The following is a 21,938-nucleotide window of genomic DNA, read 5'->3' on the forward strand; positions in this document are numbered from 1 at the left end:
ATCTCATCTCTCCACACCAATAAGTTCAAGCATGGGCTAAATATGCTCCAGGATTAAATCCCTGGGCCAGCTCAACTTACTAAAAGACTTCTGAGAATCAGATGGGACCTTGGAGATAATCTACTTGAACACTTTCATTTTACAGATGGAAAAATCAAGGAGCCCAGAAGTTTAGGGATTTGGCTTTCTTTCACAAAGAAAGTACATTATACTGCCCCTGTTTCTCATGACTGGAGGTTTGCATAAATCACTTATCAACCTGAGTTTTTTAGGCTGAAAATCACCCTATAAATAGGCTAATAATTTGCATGGGCTAATGAAAATTTTAAAGAGCCTAATAAATTGCAATTACTTAACTTTCCCCATGACCTAGGGGCAGCAAAGTGATACAGTAGATAGAGCACTAGCCCTGGAGTCAGAAGGACCTCAGTTCAAATCTGGCCTCAGACACTTGACACGTACTGTGAAAACTGATTGCCCTCCAGAAATTTAAAAAAAAAAAGAGAACCCAGCTGGAGTCAAAAGAAATTTATGAAGTGATTTTTCATTTCATTAAAGAACCTCTCTAAAAGGAAGGTTATTTTTAAAAGTGGATCCAGGAGGGGCAGCTAGGTGGCGCAGTGGATAAAGCACCGGCCCTAGATTGAGTACCTGAGTTCAAATCTGGCCTCAGACACTTGACACATAATAGCTGTGTGACCCTGGGCAAGTCACTTAACCCCCATTGCCCCGCAAAAAAAAAAAATAAAGTGGATCCAGGGGCAGCCAGATGGCACAGTGGATAAAGCACCGGCCCTGGAGGGTCCTCAGGAGGACCTGAGTTCAAATCTGGCCTCGGACACTTGACACTAGCTGTGTGACCCTGGGCAAGTCACTTAACCCTCATTGCCCTGCCCGCCCCCCCAAAAGTGGATCCAACTTCTATTTCTAAACGACTCTCTTTCAGTGAGCCTCCCCACATCTGCTTTACTCAAAAGTTCTGCTTTATGCTCTGTATATGCTGCCCTTTCATCCCATCTCTGTACCAATGGTATAGCCTGGGTTTACCCAATTGTGCAACAGCAGGACACACAAAACTCTGGGCAAATGAAACGCAACCTACTTATTGGCTTCTAATGTGGATGTTAAATTTTTTAATGCAATGAATGCATACAACTATAGCTGGAAAAAAATGCTAGAGACCATCTAATCCCAGCTACCTTTTAGAGATAAGGAGATCGGGACAATTATTTCCCTTTCTGGGCCTCAAAGTCACAGATAACAAATGACAGAGCTGGGACACAAATCTGCATCATCTGCCTAGAGATGCTGTGCTCTTCTTTCACTACATCATGCTACCTCTATTCACTCTAAGCATCCTCATGCAGCAAATGAGAAATCTTGGAGTAATCCTCAGAATTCATATATAAAATACCTGTTTGTAATTTCTGTGGGGAGAGACAGGGTGTGTGAGGTGGGAGGGTTGCTTCAGGAAAGTTCGAATTGTCATTAGCAACAGACCAAACTACACTCTGACCATCCAAGTAGAGGATCAGCAAATGGGTGCTCAAGACTGGAATACTCCTCCAAAGCTCAGGAGGGCCAGTCAACAGAAAATGAGGAAAAGGAAAAGGTCAAAAGAAATGAGAAAACCAAAATCAAAAGGCAAGGAAGTCCTAGAAAAAGCAGATTTGAGGAAGAGTACCAGAATTCTGCCCATAGCATAATTTCTCTGTAAGATTCACAAGCTGAGTTGTCTATTCCTTGAAGTCTGTAAGTAGTATAGTTTTTTTTTGGTGGGGCAATGAGGGTTAAGTGACTTGCCCAGGGTCACATAGCTAGTGTCAAGTGTCTGAGGCCGGATTTGAACTTGGGTTCTCCGGATTCCAGGGCTGGTGCTTTATCCACTGCACCACCTAGCTGTCCCCTATAAGTAATATCAACAGCCTGCAGGCCAAAGCCTCCAGAAAGTAACTGGTATAGATAGGACTTCCTTAACTATAGTGGTACTTTATAGTTATCAGATTATCTCGAGGAACTAAAAGATTCCAATCTCTAGCCTCTGCCTTCAAAACTGCCTTAAATGTTAGGGCCCACATACCTCTACTACTAACATTCAAACACAAACTTGTTGATCCAAAACAGCAGACTTCATTCCTTTGTAGGCATAATGTTCAGGAAATTAGCCTTCAAAACCTTGTAATATGGTGTTCCTGATCACTCCAACTTCTGTTTATCCAATGAGGCAAGGCAACCCATCAGGTCCACCTAGGCACTCATGTCTCCCTTTCAAATCTTGTCCCTATGACTTTGGCCAATGCTTTTTCAACCCATGGCCACCTTGTGTCATACAAGAGAAGAGGCAGCCTATTCTTTTTGTCAGTTACCACCCCTTTAATCTAAAACTTGCTTATAAACCCTTTTAAATAGACCCTCCAACACATATGGCCTTCTTGTACTCTACCCTGCGTTCAGTGTGCCTGGTGGTGTCAGATGCACAAGTGTTCAATGAGTGCTTGCTAGAGACTGGTATAATGAAGTTGGAGCCTGGAAGAGCTTTAAAGCCACTTGGAAGAGACAAAAACTGGGAGGCTACAACAAATCTGTTTAGAATCCACAGATATCTTGGAATCCAAGGTGTTAACCCTGTTCATCTGACTTGATGTAGATTGTGCAAAATTCCTAAATCACCTCTGCTGGGGATACATGAAAGCCAACAAACTCATTTTGAGCTTTTGCTTGGTTATGCTGTGTCAAAGACAAAATGGGTTAGTTCTTCATTATCACTGTAACACATTTAACCAATATTCATGATGGAAGAGAAGTTAGATGGGGCATTAAATGAGGGGGGGGGGGCGGCGGTGCCGCACCAGGGCAATAAATAATTTGCCCAGGGCCACACAGGTAGTAAGTGCCAAGTATCTGAGGCCAAATTTGAACTCAAGTCCTCCTGAATCCAGGGCCAGTGCTGTGTTACCTAGCTGCCCAGGGGCATTAATTTAACTCTAACAGTGGTGGGGACAAGGAAGGCCCTATTTTTCCTCTCTCAAGAGAATGCTGGCCTTATGTAACCTCTAATGTCTGTTTTTAGCGTTTCAGAATCACATTCTCCAACTTGGTTCCCCCATCACCCCACGAACCTTATTTCTATTAAGGCTTCCCCAACTTGACTAAAACACTGACTCACTGGTAGCAGAACATGAACATTTCTCATATTGTTATAAAAGTTTCTGTAACCCCTGAGAAGACACATAACAACTTTTATTGGGAATAATTCAAGCCCCCCCCCATCTCTTGGATAAAATGTATACCATGCTAAATAGTAACTTTAAAGGCCCCCCACCCTAAAATTTTTGTCAAAAACAAAAAAAAACCTAAGACACAGAAGCACCAAAATGTGATGCTTTCATATTGCAACCAACAACCAAACAGGGGCAGTAGTAAAGAAAGATAATAGAAATTTTTACCTACTAGGTGACCAAGCACCAAATAGGTAAAGTGAAGGTTCTGAGTCAGGTCTCAACCATTTTCCAGGAGTCACAGAATAATGAATGAGCTAGATTTTAAATTGTGAAGTACGTGTGACCCATAGGTACTAATGTTGTTAAGTATAGGCTGGACTAGGTCCTTTCCAATTTTGGGACTTTGTTTATGTGATGGAGAATTTGGAAGGGCAATGGACAATAGGGGAAAAATAAAATGAGTCAGGCACGTGATAGAACGGCACCAGAGAAGCAGGATGCCATGAAGTGTGCTCACCTCCTTCTGTCACCTTAGTTTCCTCCTCTCTTCCCACAGGTCAGTTTCCTATCCTATACTGTCCTCATTTTCTCAATCTACCCTACAATTTCGACAGTAGTTATGGTGAGAAAGAAAAATTATTTTGCATGTTTCTAAAGAGTAAAAAAGGTTAAGCTATTCTTGTCTTAAGGTGTCCCATTCATATGATTATCAGATTTAGAGCTGGAAAGGAATTTAGACACCAGTCCAATGCCATTACTGGGGTAAAGTGACTTGCAAAATAATACACACTAAGTTAATGGTACAACTAGAACTAGAACCTATTCCCAGTCCTGGGCTCTTCCCCTTACACGTATTGCTTCTCCTTGGTAACTTTCCTTTCATTGCCTTGAGTCTTTCAGAGATGCTTGCTCTGTTTTCCTGGAGTAGTTGTTACTCTATATCCCTCAAAATAAGTGTGGGGTTTTTGGGGTTTATTTTGCAAGAACTTCAAAATTTTCTAATGTAAGGTTTCTATTTTCCTTAGTAATAATTTTTTCCTGTTCCCTGGGGCTAGAATGCCTATAAGGGGATCCCTTTTTGGCCCTTTGCAAACACCACAGAGTAGACCCAAACCCAGGAAGACATCTTGTGTTAAATGTTGTTTCTGGGCCTCTGGAGATAAGCTACATTCCAAGCCTTTTTATAAGGCTCCCTTGTAAAGCAACATCCAAGGGGCTGGTATAAACACAAAAGCACATATTAAATAATTAAAATTTACCTGAGTAGTCACCAACCACCAGGAGATCAACTTATTCATATTGTAGTGCAGGAGACTGGTCCATACAGCATCAGAGTAAGAATTGTAAATTTACTAACCAGTGTACTTCAATTAGGTCTTTACACTAAACCTGTTCTCCCCCACACTTCATTCTTTCATGTCATCTTTTATTGAAGAAAATTAAGATAGCCACAAGTGCAGATTCTATTATATACTACAGATATCATAATTTTTTTAAAGGAGAAGGAAGAAAGAATCCTACCATTAGCTGATCATTTGTTGGGCATAGGGGACACATAGGGAAGAACACTGTACAAGCAGCTAAATAACCCTAACAAAGAACTAGCTAAGTGACTGATATCATGCACAAGTGAATTACAGTTAGCTCCTGAATAGCAACCAGGTTATACATTTTGCTTCCTAAAAAGAAATGTCCTTATAATGTGGTGACTATTTTGGTGAAGATCTATGGATGCTGTATTTACTGGCAATTTCATACTCTCACTCATAGCTCAAAAATCTTAAATCAAACCACTCGGCTGGACTATACATATCCATTACTTGGAACATATACCATTCACACCAGTTCAAAAAGAACCAGGTAATTTAAAAAAGGAGAAAAAGGGTCAACCTACTTGAAAATTCACTAGGACAATTTCACTAAAAATTGTTTTGATCTGGTTACAAGGAATAACCCAATACAAACAATTTCTGTAATTCCTGTTTAAAAAATTCAATTGTGTTCTATTTAAAGTTTTTCACTTGCTAATTCATCATGAAAGTTATAGGAAGCTGGGAAGGGTAAAGAGAAAAAAAAGCCCAGTTCTTCCTATAACTTTTGCCCTGCTTCCAAGTTTGAAAATAGATATTACACTTTTAAACTCCCTTCAAAAAAAACTAGTCTGCTGCCAGAAAATATTCCCCAAACCACCCACCAAAGCAACACACATACTGAAAAATCCAGCTTCAGAGTTCTGTGAGTGGAGGTGTGTTCATGAGTTTGCCTTTGAGGTTTCTTTTCCTTTCCTCTACTATGGTCAAAACACTTTTGTATATATCAGCTAGTTCCTATACCTTTCATGACTCCTTCCATGGAAAAAGAAGCTGGCTTAGACTCCATCATTTTTCTTCCCTAACCCTCCCAATCTTGACATTCAGCAGTATAAATATTACTACCAGATTCTACTACAATTAAAAGTGCAAAAGCCATGACGTTCCTTGTAATAGGATTTAACATGTAATCCTGTTTCTTCCCTGCAGTCCAGACATCCTCTTCTTTCCTTACTTCATCATAAGCAGAAACAGATAAAACAACAAATGTCTGCCCCAGAGATCATTCTGCCTTCAACTCTCCAACCTTGATCCGTGGCACTGTCAGGTTCAAGAACATATGTGTCATAGTTCCCCATAACAATGTTACTTCTTGAAGCTCAATAAAGAACTCTTGTCCAGTTGAAGCATTAAAAGCATCAGCCTGTTTTATTTTGTGACAAGTTTATTGAACAGTATTTAAGACTTCATCTTTATAAACAAAGCTCTGCTGAGCAGTACTGAGGCAGCACCTGCAAATAATGCTGTGGCCATGTCAAGAAGAAGCCATTTTATCACCCATTTGGTTTCTTACCAGTTTAAATTCTTGTGGAACCACCAACATGACAGCTTAAATGGAGGAGAATTTTTCAAGGATTGGAAATAGCTTAGAGCATGAAGTGGCTACTGTTGGGATGTTTTTCAAGAAGATTCTCATAACCAATTTCATTCAGGAAAGCTACCCCTTTTAAGGATAACATCCTACTCCACTGGAGTCAATTTTAGGGCATTTTCTTCACTCCTTAACCAAGCACTTCTCTAAAATCAAGTAGTATGAGTAGTGCTGGGGTCCAATAAAAGAATGGAAGAAGCCAGACAGGAATTAGGTGCATCCCTAGTTTAATCTGAAGTATAAAAATCCATAGGATGGGCTGGTATTTCTCAACATATAAATGTGAAGTCTTTTTAAAAATACAGACCTAGATTTTCAAGCAATAGGCTAAGTAAAGAATGGCACTACTACCTTGAATTTTTCTCTCTGAATCTTGAAAAGTCTGCAGGTGGAATTTTTATTATAGATGTCCTGACAACTGGCAGTAAAAAGTTATCAACTATGCTTTACTTAATACTGTGTTATATTGAAAAAGAAAAAGGTCACTAATGATTGTATGTACAACTACAGTGTGTGTACAAAACAAAAATCCAAATTCTGCATGTAAGCAAAATGTTTCCCTAAGAGTTCTGTAAAGTTTACAGATTGGCGTATTCAGAAATACATTTTATACAAATGTCACTAACCCCTTTAAAGCAAAAGGAAATAAACGCACCAACTAATTAACCAGATGCAGAAAAAAAGTCAAACCTAATGAGAAAAGTTCTCTTCGATTCACTAAATACAGCACTAAAATAAAAGTTACACAGAAATTTGAAAATATCATGATAGTGTTTACAAATGAGAAAAGCTTTACAAAGCCTTCAATATACCATACAAAAAACTTATGACAAAAATCAAAGGAAATAATGTAAATCCATTTCCCACACAAACCTACTTCATTAGAAAATCCAAAGGAAAAAGTGTATGAACAGTTTCACAGAACACATTTTAGAGACGTTTTACTGAAACTCCAATGCCCAAAACAAGATAAACAAAATGCTTAGCAGTTAGCACTATTATTAAAAAAAAAAAAATCTGATACACAAAAATCAAATTCCAGAGTGCAGGCATTTAATTACATTTCACAACAAGAAAAGTAATGTTGTGATTCAACCAAACTTTAGAGAGATCTCTCCAGTTTCCACTATTTATTTAATTTCATGAATAATGAAACCAGGTTTTCCTTTTTAGCATTTTTAATCTGAAGTGTAAAAACAAGTCAAAATAACCAAGTAGCTACAATAAGGTGTAAAACATTTAATCAAATAAATGTTAAGAACACAGAACCAAAATAAATTTGAAAAAATAAGCATAAAGACTCATTTTTCATCTCCTATTCAAACAACCTATATTTCTGGTATTGAAAATAGTCAACGTTCCAATAGGAGAAGGGGATTTGCTGTTGAAATAAAACTCCAAAATGGTTTGTTGACGTTTTATACTTCCGTCTTCAGAATGAAATACAATCACTTAACAGAGGCTTAAATTGAACAGTATATACAACCATCATATTGCTTTTTAAGTTGAGGAGGCAACACCTAATGATCAGTCAAAGCAAGTTTGTACTTGTGAATTACCAGAAGATCCACAAAGCAGTCACCTCTTGATTGGAATACAAGTCTGTACAACCCCTTCCCTGAACAAAAATCCTGTGCTGTCAAATCTGCTAAGAATGTAGTGTTGAACAGGCTTTCAAAACTCTTAATGGTCACATGAATAAAACTGTTGCCACTTGTATCTCTAAATCACACCACACTTTATTTTCAGTGCTACCACTGACATGCAACACCAAAAAGGCACTATTTTGTGTGGAAAGCAATTCTTTTCAAGGCTGCTGTTTAAGCACACTGATTTGCAAGGAATGTTGGGGACTTTTCAAATCAAGACACAAGTGCCCTGTAAGAGACAAAAAAATTTTGTTTCTCATGATCTCTCCAACCTCCCGTTTTCCATTAAGGCTATTATACTATACAGTAATAACACCTCTGCCAGGATTCTTAGACAAGTTGTGAAGGAAAGAAAGCAGAGGCCATAAAGGTGCCTTTTGGGGCAGTGGTGACCAGGATGCTCCCAGGCATTTCAGTGGCTAGGGCTCTTGTTAACGGAGCTCCATTTAGTTTTTGGGTTTTTTGTTTTTGTTTTGCCCTCAGAGTGCCTTAACTCCCAAAGGAAAAGAACGGAAGGCAAGGAACCCTAGGGGATCCTGTTTCCCTCTTGGCAGCTGTAGTTTATCTGTCTGAAGACACACTAATTGTTAGATTCCTGATCAAACAACTGCAAAAATAAAAGCTTCTAAAATAGAATTCAAGCAAAAACTATTACTTGTCAATCTATGGACCAGCTTATCAAGCAATTTTTCTAATGAATTACTGCTGACGTTGATTGACTTAATTTTGACTCTCTATATAATGCTTATTCTTTTTAAAAGGACCCCTCATCTAGTTCCTTGAGTTCTCTTGTGGGCCAAAATTTCACATAAATGAGTCAGAAGGAATATATCAAGCACCATTAGTCCATCTCAGCTAGAACTTCAAAACAAATCAAGCATCTTAAACATTGATTATAACCTTTTTTCCTGGTTGCTGATGCCGTATCAAAGAAATTTTAAACTGACTATAAACTAAGACTTTATGGTCAAACCAAAATTGCTCTAGGGGGCTGGGACACACTTCTGTGGCAAAAGTCTTATTCCACACAATTGTAATTGTGACAATGGGAATCTGTGTTCAAGGTTATCAACATAAAACTCAGTTGGGATTTTATAAAACAGTTCTGCTCATTACATAGGAGTCAATTAGGCAAATAAAGCAGCAACTTCTAAAACACACAACTGTCTATACATCAAGAACCTTTGAGAAGCAATAAAGGTACATACAATGAATCTGTATACACAGAGATTTTATTCAGTTGCAAGAGAAAATTAGGACTTTAGACAAAGCTTTGACCCTATTAACAAAGCAAATCTGTCCAACTTTGAACCAAAAATCTAATAGCCAACTTCTATTTTACAATGGCTTGCAATAGCACCCATCAAGAGCTTTGCTGACTTAATCTTAATACATTTCTATTTTCTTCATCCCAAATGGTATAAAACCAATCTAGACTCCTTGATAAGCATTATATGGTCATTTGAGTTTTGACAAATAAGGTTTCTCTAAAGGTGAGCCAAAATTATTTTTCTGTTCTCCCCATACAGCTCTACTGGAACATACAGCAACATTTATCCTTGCAGCAATTCTTCTGTAAACAGTCAACCAGTGCTCTCTCAGTCTTATTGAAACCAATCTATTTGCAATTTAAACAATCCACAGGTTCTAACCTGGAAATACTAGGAAAACAATCTTGATGCATTAATCACAGCACTATGAAGATCTAGCCTACGAACAGTTTACATGAACAGCTACCCTAATACAAGTTTGACTTTTCTTGAGCCTATAGGTCTGTCATTTAGATCAACGACAGCAGCCATGGCTTCATCGCGAGACTCAAATGCAACCATTGCTTCACCTGTGGGCATGCCTTTTTCATTGTATTTTAAACACACTGAGCCTGGGATCACTTGATAGCCATAAAAGAAATCTAAAATTTCATCAACAGAGACAGTGAAGGGCATATTTTGAACTTTAATAACTGTTGGGCCTGGCTTTCCAGAAGCAGTTCCAAATCCAGGAGGTCCCCCAATATGAAGTGCTCCAGGCCCAGGACCAAAGCTTGGTGGGCCACTCAAATGCCCAGCAGTATTACCAAGGCCTGGGGGACCACCTCCAAAACTTGGGGGGCCACTCAAAGTACCCGGTCCATTTCCAAAATTCTGAGGGGTCCCTCCAAAAGCTGATGGTCCACTTAAATTATTGGGACCACTTCCAAAACCCTGAACATCAATCCCTAAACCAGGCAAACCACTATTTCCAACAGAAGGCATTCCAGGTCGGGCATCTCCAAAGGCCCCTCCTAATCCTGGTGGTGGAAGTGGTGGGCCAAAGGCATTTGACCCACTAAAGTTACTGGGAAAATTAAATGGAGGGCCATTGTTTGCTTCTTTTGAGCCTACATTCAGGAAAGCATGCTCATCACCTCCGGCATTTGGCATTCCTGGCACTGTGGCATTACCTGGCAATGGAATTTTTAACCCCTTTTTCACTTGAGATGGAGGATTTTTTTCAATCTCCCTCATGTCTTCTAGGGTAATTACATGCAGTAGAGCTTCTCTCCCATTAAGTTTTTTACGGTGTAAGCGTTCAGCCTTATGTGCATCATCTTCAGTTTTAAACTGAACCAATGCCTGTCCTAGCCCTTGCCCAGTGTTATCAACAAGAATATGTACAGCATTTTCATCCACTGGAATTTCCTCTAGGAACTGTAGAATATCCATCTTGGTAATGTTGAATGGCATATTTGATATATGTGCACATAATTTTGGTGAACTATCTCCCTCAGTATTTAAAATAATCTCCCTCTGATCGTAACTGAAGTTCTGTAGCCTCTTCCGAATCATGTCTATCTTTTCTAACATTCCCTTTTTAGTTATTGGGTGAACCTGAATAAAGCGATTCCCCATGTATTGCTTATGACGACATAAAGCTGACTTGTAATCAGACTCACTCCTGAATTCTACAAAACCTTCACCTGTTGCTTTCCCATTGGGTCCATATGCAATATAAATACTATCTTCCACAATATCTAGTTTTTTAAAGAAATCAATAACATGTTTGTTTTCTGCTTCAAACGGTAGACCTTTCAAATACACACAAAAACCAGGCTCATGTGGGGATCTCGATCTTGACCTTTTCTGCCCACTAGGCGACTTTGACCTGACGAGTGTCTGAGGAGGGGGGTGTGTCTGTCCGGAAGGTCCCATGCTCTGCTTGAAAGTGATATGGCCTCCAGCAGCTACCCACTGTCTTTCTGTGGCTGGGCTGACTTCAACATAGCGTTGAATCATCAGCATTCTGTTTCTTTTCAGTGCTTCAAATGTATCTTGAGGGGAGAAAAACTTAACTAATCCATTCCCATTATTTCGGCCTACGTGATCTTTCAACAAATGCACTGCATCTACACGAAGCCCATGGAAAAAGTCTTTGACATCAGTTTCCATTGCAGAAAAGGGCATCCCATGGACACTGACATACAGATCATCAGGGTTGATGGGAAGTGGCTTCAGACTACTTTGAGAGTTCATTTGAATAGGATTAACAGGATTCAAAGGTCCCAGAAACATTGGGTTCAGGTTACTGTTCAGATTCAGAGCTGCTCCAGATCCATTCATCCCAGTAGGTATCGGTGCCACTGGTGGTGGATTCAAAGGAGGCATTCCTGACAGAGGTGGCATAGGGCTCATGGGTGGCACTGGAGGAACAGGAGGTATTGGGGGTACGGGAGGCACAGGAGGCAGCGTAGGTACAGGAGGAGGAACAGGTATCGGAGGAATAGATGGCATTGGTGGCAAGGAGGGCATTGCTGGTATTGGAGGAATTGGGGGAGGTGGGACTGTGCTCATGGAGGATGCTGTGCTAGGTAGAGTTGAACTAAATGTTGGGCTCCCAAAAGAAGCCCCGATGTTTGGAGGGGCTGTTCCTATGTTGGCGGTGGAAAATGTAGGGATGTTTTTGTTGCTTTCATGCACAGATGTGGCTGCAGTAACCACACTGGGAGAAGGATTATTAAAACTGGGAACTGTGGTAGGTAAATTGACCCTACCACTCATGCCTGAACTAGGAGGTGGTCCTGATCGGCTAGCATTTGCTGGTGGCAAATCTAAATTGGCAGTTTCAAAACGCCTACGACTGAGTTCGATCATATTTTGCATTTCAGTTTTACTACTCAACAATAGTGTTACTTTTGACCCTTTAATAGTACCACCTGTGCGCATCATACCAAGCCTTGCATCTTCATCAGTGGCAAAAACGATGAAAGCCTCACCCAGTTCACCCCCTACAATATGCACGCCCCCATCAGGGATGGTCAATCCAGAGAAGAAGTGGCGAATGTCCATGGTCCCCGCCACAATTGGGAGACCTTGCAAACGGATGACCACAGCCATGCTGCGCTGAAATAACACACACCTGCAGATGAAAAAAGGCAACGGCTATGTCAGACTACTGTTTGTCATACCATTAATTTAGCTAGTAGAATCACCATCTACCATATTAGGCACTCAAGCATCTCCTCAAGCTAACCCAATTAAGTGTTAATATAGATTCTATTTTTTACTTTCTAAAAAGGGAAAGCTATGTAATTAACAATTAAAACCACCACAATTTCAACTTCCAAAATATATTGTAGAAACACAGATTAAAAGTTCAGTCCAAAAACCCAAAAGTATCAGAACAAAAACGGTAAGAGGCAACAATTTTATCATACAGACCACCAGTTATTTGGTGACATTTAAGGAAACATATAGTTCACCTTGGGAATGACCCTTTAACAACTATGGGAGTAACCTTTAAATAATGCACCGCAGAAAATACAGCTTACTGCCCTCCCTACAAACCTGGCCAACTTCTTGGGACTATTAAAGACATTTTTGCATAGCTGCAATTCCTGAAATCTAAATGTAACAGAACCGAGGAACTATACAGTGCTGATTACAAATGGTTCTTAACAGTATCAATTATTCAGACAAATTTTAAGTGAGAACCAGTTATAATTTAGTTCTCTTCGAGATGTTCAGAACTATAGTCAATAAAACTAAGTATTATTTTACTAAAATAAAGAACCCCAAAGAGATGACACTCCTGATTTCTGCAGATATTCAACATCTAAAACATTTTCCAGGAGAACCCTGCTACAATGCTAGTCACTGTACAACGATTTTGGTTAAACCACGGGTCCAATCACCCATCCCGACCCCCTCCACAAAAAAAGAATTCTGAATATTGTGGGTTCTTTGGGGGAGGGGGTGGATTTTACTTTAGAGGGATCTATTTCTACTATGTCCTCTCAGCATGACTCTTGGTGGGAAGAGGAAAGGAAGGTCTAGATTAGCTATTATTGGGCTAGAATGATTATGGAGAGCCTATAGAGCTCAGAGATTGCTTTACATGGTAGCAGGGCTCTACTGTACTTTTCCCCTTTTCTTTCTTTCTTCCTTTTTTTTTAAATGAAGGGTGCAAGACCAGAAAGGGAAAAGCCACCCCCCTCTCACTTCAGATTCCAAATTTCAGAAACAATGGTTTTATAACAGTAAATACAAGGGGTAGCAATTTGCAAAGTGATAAATGTTTTTACGCCTGTGACAGGATATTAATTTGCAGTTAACTTTTATAAAGTCAACACCAACTTTATTCTAAAGACTAGAAATATCAAACTTTTGAAAGTTATTAATTTTATGTAGATCACTCTAGCTGTAAAAGGACAGCTCAAATATAATATGCCTCTTAAATTAGCTGTGTGACTCCAGGCCAAGTCACTTAACTTCTCAGTTCTTTTCCTTACTGGGCTAGATGCTTTCTTCTAAAATCCCATGAGCTTTAAAAGTTTCATGATTCTATCAACAGTACTCTTTATAATCAAATTTCCTGAATACTGACTAGGTGCACAATAAGATATCAAAGTGAGCTTCATTGTTATTACTACATATAAAAGGGAAATAGAGGGGGCAGCTAGGTGGCACAGTGGATAAAGCACTGGTCCTGGATTCATGGGTACCTGAGTTCAAATCCAGCCTCAGACACGGGACACTTACTGAGTGACCTTGGGTAAGTCGCTTAACCCTCATTGCCCTTCCCCCCCCCAAAAAAAGGGGGTGGGGGAAAAATAGTACTGTTTTGGTTTTGTATTTTATTGACCCTGAAATAAAAAATATAAAACAACCTAAAAATATCTGAAAAATAATGATGGGAAGGGGCTTTTTGTATATGTTCCAAAATGTCAGATTGAAACTTTGAAAGACAGCTCTTATTAAACTCTAATTTTAGATATGAAGTCTATAGAGTTTAGCTTGAATAAGTTATTTAATCATTATCAGGAACTTTTAAAAAAGTAAATTAAATGTGCTTAACTGAAAATGCATGCTGAATCCCTATATTACTGTACTTCATTTAAAGACAATTAAATAACCAATATAGGACATAACCCAACTATCAAAAAAACCAAATGAGTGAAATAAGTTAGCTTGTACTGGGTACAGGTACGTAAGAGTAGCCCAATGTGACCCCAAAACACGACACACAAACCAAACAGGGCTTAGTGCCATACAAACTAAATACTATACAAGTCTTTTCCTGCTAAAGATGGAAACCTAGTGAAAGTTTGTACAAAGCAAAAATATGCTAATGAACACATGCCACAGGAGATTCCTCTGCAAAAACCTTTGTGCTAAAATAGGTTGTTGCTGAAGGACTGGGACTACAACCAGAGTAATTCTGGAAGTCTAGAGAACACAAAATTTCCCTGCTAAGACTTCAACACAAGAAAAAACAATCATCTTTTAGGTTTGGGAGGGGGAAGGGAAAAGCTAGAACTCTGCCACTTAATGTTGAATGTGAACAAGCCTTTTAACCTCTCCCAAACTACAGTTTCCTCATCTATAAAAAGGATTTGGGCTTTAAAATACATGACACAATAGCTCTAGAGAGCAAGGGATTCTTATTTTTTGTTGTCGTTGGTATGACCCTTTAGCTGTCTGGTGAAGCCAAAGGATTCCTTTTCAGAATGTTTTTAGATGCATAAAATAAAATGTCTAAGATTACAAAGGAAATCAATTATACTGTAAAATAGTCATCAAAACATTGAAAAATCAGGTTCACAAACCCCAGGTTAAGGACTCTTCCTCTAAAGAATCTGAAAATTTATACCAGTATCAAAAGCAACTACATTTCAAAGGATCTAGAATCCTACAGGGGTGGGGGTGAACCTATTTATTCTACAACATTTAGGAATGTAGCATTTAGGCATGTAGGACCGAAGTAGTGCAAAACTGATCCCAAAGGAAATCTACACCAGCAGTACAAAGCACCTACACATCCCTCCTCCCTCCCCAAAGAGAGAAAGAAGCTTAACACACACCAATTTGTATATAGCACAAATCTTAAGGTTATTTAAACTACCTTGTTTTAACTTAAAGATAAACAAACCTTCAATTCAAAAATCTCTTACCTGAAAAAACAACAGATGTATTTTCTTAACAAGTAGCAGAGGCCAAGTCAATCCTGTGGGCAACCAATTAAAACCAACTTTTAGACTGCAATAAAGAATAAATGGAGGCAAAAATCAATGTAGGAAACACACAAAATAGTATTTGCAGTTCACAATGAACTGTCTATTAAGAAGGCTCAAGTTTGAAACCACCACTGGGCACTTCAACTAGAAAGCATCCAAAAGATGAACTGTGCCAAAACCCACACACACGCTTACTACTTAATAGTGCTTTCAAGTTCTAGTGTCTGTATTCAGTAAGAATAAATGATATTTTTATATAGATTTGCACTAAAAAAAACTGAATGAGAACTAAAACATTTATTTTGCTTAGTTTCACGCTTGACATTTGCTTTTCTCATTGAAGGATTTAGGGATGAGGGAGTGCAAGGAAGAACATGATTCCTTTTTTTCCATAAAGAAACAGTCCAGTAAACCCTAACCATAAAATAGTCCAATTGCTTATACCAGGCCAGCCTCTACAGTTTACCACTAAATTCTAGATAAAAATGTGATACTAAAACTCAGAGTAACATCACTTTGGTAGGCAAATTATGTCAACTCCATGGAATTTTAGGAAATTAATATAACAACTCTTCCAGTAGTTGCCTTTACATAAACTAAGACAACAGCCAACACCATAAGCATAAAGTCAATAAAGGTTTCGGTTCTAAGCACAAAAATTGTACTAAGATTGAAAGTCCTGAGGAAATGGTTTTCCCAAAACATCTTTATCTGTTACCAAAGTATCTACAAGAAATTTAAGAATACTCCCCAAAACAAGCATAGGTGAGCATCTTTCATTAGTAATTCCTTAAAAATCAGTGTCATGACGATACTCAAGCAACCTACTAAAGTGATTAAGTCAGATAACCATAGTCAATAAAGTCCTTTGGGAAGAAGGATAAGCCATTCGATAACGCGCCTTACTAGAATCATGCTCATTTTTAACCTAAAACCATTCAAGACCAAAAACCAGTAAAACAATTGTTACTACTGATGTACAATAGAAGATATTTTAAATATTTCAAAAGCTAATTAAACTCTAATTCAAGAGTAAATATTCTACCAACATCATTCCAAACAATCCCAAGGCACAAACTAAAAAAACTTTTAAACAAATAAATTATCAATTAATGAAAGCATTATGAAATACTACAAAAAGTTACATTAAGTCAAACACCACAAAATGATTGAAAAAGATACATGTTATTTAAAATGCAATTATATGGACATGTATTAATTCTATAGTGTGCTAATTGATTTTTTCTGATATACATTACACATAAAATTACACTCTTTAAAAAACTTAATAAATTTTAAAAGTCACATTTAGTAAGCTCTCCTAGCAAATACAGAGAGTAAAGGAACAAAGAACTGAATAGAACAGTACCTCTTTAAATGAAGGTAATGCTTAATGAGGATGGATCTACACTATATCAATATTTTATTCTGATAGTTTCTATTTGGCTCCACTGTCCACACAGAGACATAAGTTGCGAGCAACTGTGATTAAATGACAGATCATTGAAAATTATTTCTTAAAAATATGAAACGCTGAGTCTATAATGTATCAATTTTTTCTTATAGTAAAAATTGTTTTCCCTAGAATATAAAACTGGTCAAATTGACAAGCAGGTACTAGCTTCAATACCATTTTATTCATATTTATCATATTGTAATTTCTCGTGTTGCTAAATCCATTAACATATTTGTTGACATTCTTGTCAAAAATTGTTACCCAGAGAAAAAATAACAGAATCAAAGGGATAGTTCTTCACCCAAAGAAGGTGGGAGAAATGGTTTACCATAAAATATTAAATACTAGCTAAAAACAAACCAAACATGCCATGGCTGGTAGTCAAAGTAGCAGGTGATACGGTCAAACACTGGAGAGCAACTTTGGGGAAAGATTTGAGAGACAAGACCTGTGTTTCCAAGTCTTGAAGAGGCCTCCAATCCAAGGTCCTCCACCCCCAGAAACTAAGCAGCTTAAGCCAGGCAGGTATGGATTGTCCCTTCAGACCACTCCACACTCCCCAAAGGGCTAGATCAAGTTTACTTAGGATCAAATAAAATAACTGTGTCTGTCTCCCTCCCCCCTCCCCACACCCCCAGGCCAGTGATGCCTGAAAGTGCTGACTAGAAATCAGGAGATCTAAGTTTGGGTCTCATTGCTTGCAAATGATTCAAGGTGTGACTGGACATAACATTCAACCTTTCTGGGCCTCAGTCTGGTTATGGGCTTAGACTCTAGGGATCTCTTTTCAGGGATCTTTCACTCTAAAGGTATCTAACTTTTCTCGTTAAAAAGAGAAAAAGCTTAAAATACAAATGTAACTTAAGTAAAACTTTATACTTTAAAATATATTCAAATTAATCAGTCAAACCATCACCAAGAAAAAGTGATAGTGACATAAAACCCTTTCCTGTTCTGATAAGTGCTATCTGTTTAGAAAGGAGGGCATGGAAGAGACACACTGGCAGACAAATCAGATTAAAAACTGCAGAGACCACAACTTTGTCTAGGTTGGCCCTGGCCCTACTAGAGCAGCCTGGCAAAAAATTGTTCAATTTGCATACATTCCAGGCATTTCTGCTTCCCATCTTGAGAACCAGGCTAAGTTCAGACAGGCTCATCACCAACTGGCTAAATGGTGTTGACTATAAACAACTATTGAAGTTATATAGGGGCCAGGATCTGTGTAGGTGTAAAGAATTCCCACACCAAGGAAATCACAAATCTTTTAAAGAATGACGTGTCTTTGCAACACAGGATTTCCTCAATTGTTTTTGTTTTGCTTTGAAACAAGTTAAAAAGGAGTTCATGGAGCTATCATCAATATTCTCAAAGGACAAGGAAGAAAAGCTAACTTATTCCCTTGGTGTCTTAAACCCCAATTCCCAGATACATATCAGGCCTCTAAAAATAAGAAACTCATATTAGTAAAGTTCTAAAGTATAATTTCATTTTTAGAGGAAATATACAAAACTATATGAAGAAACAACTTCTAAATACAAATTATTTTTAAAATTAAAGGAAAAGGGGAAAAAGTCTGACACTGGATTTCAAATATTAAAACCAAAATTAATGATTATAACTTGCTAGTTCATCACATAAAACAACTTCAATTATGCAGGTTGTAATTTGTTTTGCTCAATTTCATTTTTGTTTTAACTACAAGCTGAGAAAAATCAACATCTATTTCAGTGTTGACACCATTGTGTTTTAATAAAACTTTAAAAAAAATTCTTTTAAAATTTTAAAAGCACAAAAGACTTATCTTCACAATCACAAGCAGAAGGTGGATTTGAGGTATGTAGTTTGCAGGTCCATCACTTAACCTGACAACTCCATTCCTTCTCTAATACAAAGAGGCACAACAAAAGCAAACTTGAATTACTTTCAGCACTATAATTTCCATCCACCAAAACCAGTAGGCATCACAACTAAACAAAACCTTATTAGACCTCAAAGAAACAAAACTGAAAAACAAACTCCAAATCACATCCAAAAAGTTGTGAGCCATAGAGACGAGAATGAGCTAATTGCTATAATTGGCAAATATAAATGAACTTTTGACAATTGCAAGATTTCCAAAAAATTATAATTTAGCTGACTGCTTTTATTTTGTCCCCCTTAAGGGGGTCACATTTTATGTTGGGATTTTAGCAGTTTCCAATCTTCACTTTTTCCATTAGCAACAGGTCAGCTGTCAAAAGCAGCACTATATCATCTACAAAAAGCTATCTTTTGTTTTAAAGAATATTCAGTCTTAAAAATTAAGTTTTTGAGACTAAAAAAAATTAGTAAAAAATTCCAGCTCATTTATATTTCTAAGAAACACTTTAATTCTATGGTAGACCCATTCATTCACTGTGACTGCTGGTTTTAAACTTGAACTCACGTTGGGTATTTGTACTAAATTTAAGACATACCAAAATATTTATGAAAAGTATATAAAGATTTGATAAAACCACAGAAAAACTAAAGTGATTGTTAATCCAGTTTTCCTCTGTAAAAGAGGTGCCTAGAATTTAACATTCTTTAAGTCAATTCTACTTTAACCACTGATACTTACCTTCTCCCTAAATATCCTTTAAAGAATTCAACTAAATTGGATCATGCAGTTACACCCTGTCAAAAGAAAACCAGACTAGCACTAATTCAGATGCCAGTCAATCAACCCCTACTCAATGTGTAAAACCCAGAGGCTTCAAAAAACGCTTGTCTGTCCCAAGCTCCCCCAAATTCTCTATGTAGGGGAATAAAAACATCAAACTTAATATGCCAAAGACTGTGATAAAATAGCCCACGGTTCTCTGCTCTCAGCATATTCCAATTAAAGCTTTGAAAAATTTTCTGCAGCTTCATGTTTTCCCCGATTAAAAAAAAAATTGTTAGAAAGCAAAAACTAAACATCACAACAACAAAGAAATCAAAATTTTATGTTGCATTTAAAAACATTGACATTAAAGCACTCTTGGAAATTAAACTGCACCACAGAGTTAAACTAAGCATTCTCACCATAAAAACACAAAAGTATTTCATTTTCTGAAAGTTTTAAGTTACAATCGCAATCCAAATGATGTAAACCACCTATTACACATTTCTATGTAATCACTATTCAGCATTCCCACAAAGTATTTTTGCCAAGGGGGAAAAAAAAACACCTAGTCACGATTGCTTTCTGAGTCCGCAATAACCCATTCCATAACTACCGTAATGAGGGGCACGCACAAACCCAGGCCATGTTTCCATAGAGCAAAAGATTTCTTGTAACAAAAACTTGTAGGCTGAAAGTAGTTTGAAATATATTAAGCCCCTAAACTACTCAATAAGTTCAAACCCTATTTCTTCGTAACGATTTTTAAAAACGAAGTTAACTTTTCAAACCATTTATACTAATAGCAAGGCAAAACTCCGAAACCATAGCAAAGGCAGAAAATTTCAAGGGAAATCCTCCCTCTGATGACTTCCGATCAGATATCAATGCTCTCAGACAAGACTTTCCGTAGAGGCTTATATTAAGGAAAAAAAAAATGGACCTTGAAATATATCCCTGCAAGCACAGCCCAAATCTATAATCAAGTGCCTGCAATCAGGACTCCCTATACTATCCCCTCCCTCATCGCAAACCCCCAAATAATGTTTGGTGCTGCACTCTACCAGAAAACTGTTACTGCACCCCCCCGTAATAATTCGATATCACCGACACACAGCAAGCAACCTAGCATCTACTACTCGGTGCACAGGTGTTCGTACACACACACATACTCTACTTACCATCCTTCTCCCACTAACTAATCCTTATTCTCAGTCTCCCCCGGCACCAAACATCAAGGCAAGCTACCAGACACAAAAAACACAAGCCTCTCTCAGGTCAGACTGCAGAACTGGACCCTCCCTGGCTCCAAGGCATCTCCCACCCATTCCCCAAACATCCTGGGCGGCTGCACATCTCTTCCGAGCGGCTGCCCAGGGCCCCTCTCGTGCCCCGCCCCCACGCCCGCCCCAGAGCTTCAAGGCGCCCGAACTAGTCCTCCCTCCAAACTCCTGCAGCGGCTCCGGCCACAGGGGGCGTCCTCCTACAACCCCCGCCCCCCCAGGAGGGGAGGGGGGGTGGTCCTCGTGGCCGCCCCGCCGCAGGTCCAGCAGCGGCCGGGCGCGGCCTCGCCTAGCCTGCCTCCTTCCCTCCCCGGATCCGGCCCAAGGGGGCGGCCTGCCTCCCGGCTCCCTCCCCCGAGGCTCCGGCCGCGGCGGGCGTCGTCCCTGCGGGCCCCTCTCCTCCGCTCCTCGGCAGTATCCCGGCCCGGGCCGGGCCCCGGCTCCAACGCGGGGGCGCGGACGGGGGCGGGCGCGGGCCGACTGCCGGGCCCTTTGTGTGGGGGGCTGAAGCGGACTCTGCGGCCTCCGAAGGCCCCGCCCCGAGCCCCGCCGAGCCCCGGTCGCGGCGGGGCGGCCCGAGCCCCGCACAGCCCCGCCCGCCCGCGCCGGGGCTGCGGGAATCTTACCGGGGAGAGCTGCGCGGTGCCCGAGCCCAGACCCGAGCTACCCCCCGCGCCAGTGTCTCCGCCCCGCGGCCGATAGCCCCAGCCCGAGCGGGGTCCCCGGATCCCGCAGCCGCCGCCGCCGCCGCCGCCACCGCCGCTGCCGCTTCTTTCCCCGCCGCCGCCACCGCTATCGCTGCTGCACAAAATGGCTGCCGCCGCGCTGCGCTGCTCCGCGCTCCAGTTGGGGGGGCGGGGCGACGTTCTTGGGGGCGAGGCTTCAGGCCGGCCGGAGCAGGCGCACTGGAGGCCTGGCTGGGCTGCTCTCCATCCTCTAGGCGCCGGTAGAGAGAGTTGGTCTGGAAGATCTGGGAGCACTCTAAGCACCATTTGAAAGCGATATAAGCATGCATTCATTCATTCATTCAACATTTATTAAGTGCCTACTATGTTCCAAGCATTGTGCCAAGAGCTGGAACACTAAAATAGACAATATTCAGGCACTGGAGGGGATCATTGACCTTCCCCACCTGTGTCTTCCTCATGTGTCTGTGTCTCACTGTTCATCTTCTGTCTTAGTGCCTTTGTGCTGAATGTTCCTCAGTGCCTGCAATACACTCTTCATTCGGCTTTCTTGAATATTTTCTT

At 39.7% G+C, this 21,938-nt stretch overlaps 2 protein-coding genes across 5 annotated transcripts in view; both read right to left on the reverse strand.

Annotated features, from left to right (window-relative positions):
- CPNE1 (copine 1) overlaps window positions 1-21,430 on the reverse strand; it is a 36,076-nt gene extending 14,646 nt beyond the window's left edge. Inside the window, 1 exon segment of the mRNA XM_043989633.1 lies at window positions 21,315-21,430. The gene's annotated coding sequence lies outside the window, so the exon portion shown is untranslated.
- RBM12 (RNA binding motif protein 12) lies at window positions 8,753-21,455 on the reverse strand. Of its 4 annotated transcripts, none has more exons than XM_043989629.1 (3): window positions 21,315-21,455; window positions 15,261-15,345; window positions 8,753-12,226 (listed from the first exon to the last, which is right to left on the reverse strand). In XM_043989629.1, the coding sequence occupies exon 3, from the start codon at window positions 12,202-12,204 to the stop codon at window positions 9,565-9,567; it is 2,640 nt and encodes an 879-aa protein (XP_043845564.1). In that variant the 5' UTR covers window positions 12,205-12,226; window positions 15,261-15,345; window positions 21,315-21,455; the 3' UTR covers window positions 8,753-9,564. The 4 variants fall into 4 exon arrangements, with proteins under 4 accessions (XP_043845564.1, XP_043845565.1, XP_043845567.1 ...); XM_043989630.1 differs by having other exon boundaries at window positions 15,261-15,313; window positions 21,315-21,431; XM_043989632.1 differs by lacking the exon at window positions 21,315-21,455 and adding an exon at window positions 20,587-20,649 and having other exon boundaries at window positions 15,261-15,313.
- Between the last annotated feature and the right edge of the window lie 483 nt (window positions 21,456-21,938).

The sequence above is a fragment of the Dromiciops gliroides genome, chromosome 2, assembly GCF_019393635.1.
Source record: "Dromiciops gliroides isolate mDroGli1 chromosome 2, mDroGli1.pri, whole genome shotgun sequence".
Lineage (NCBI taxonomy): Eukaryota > Metazoa > Chordata > Mammalia > Microbiotheria > Microbiotheriidae > Dromiciops > Dromiciops gliroides.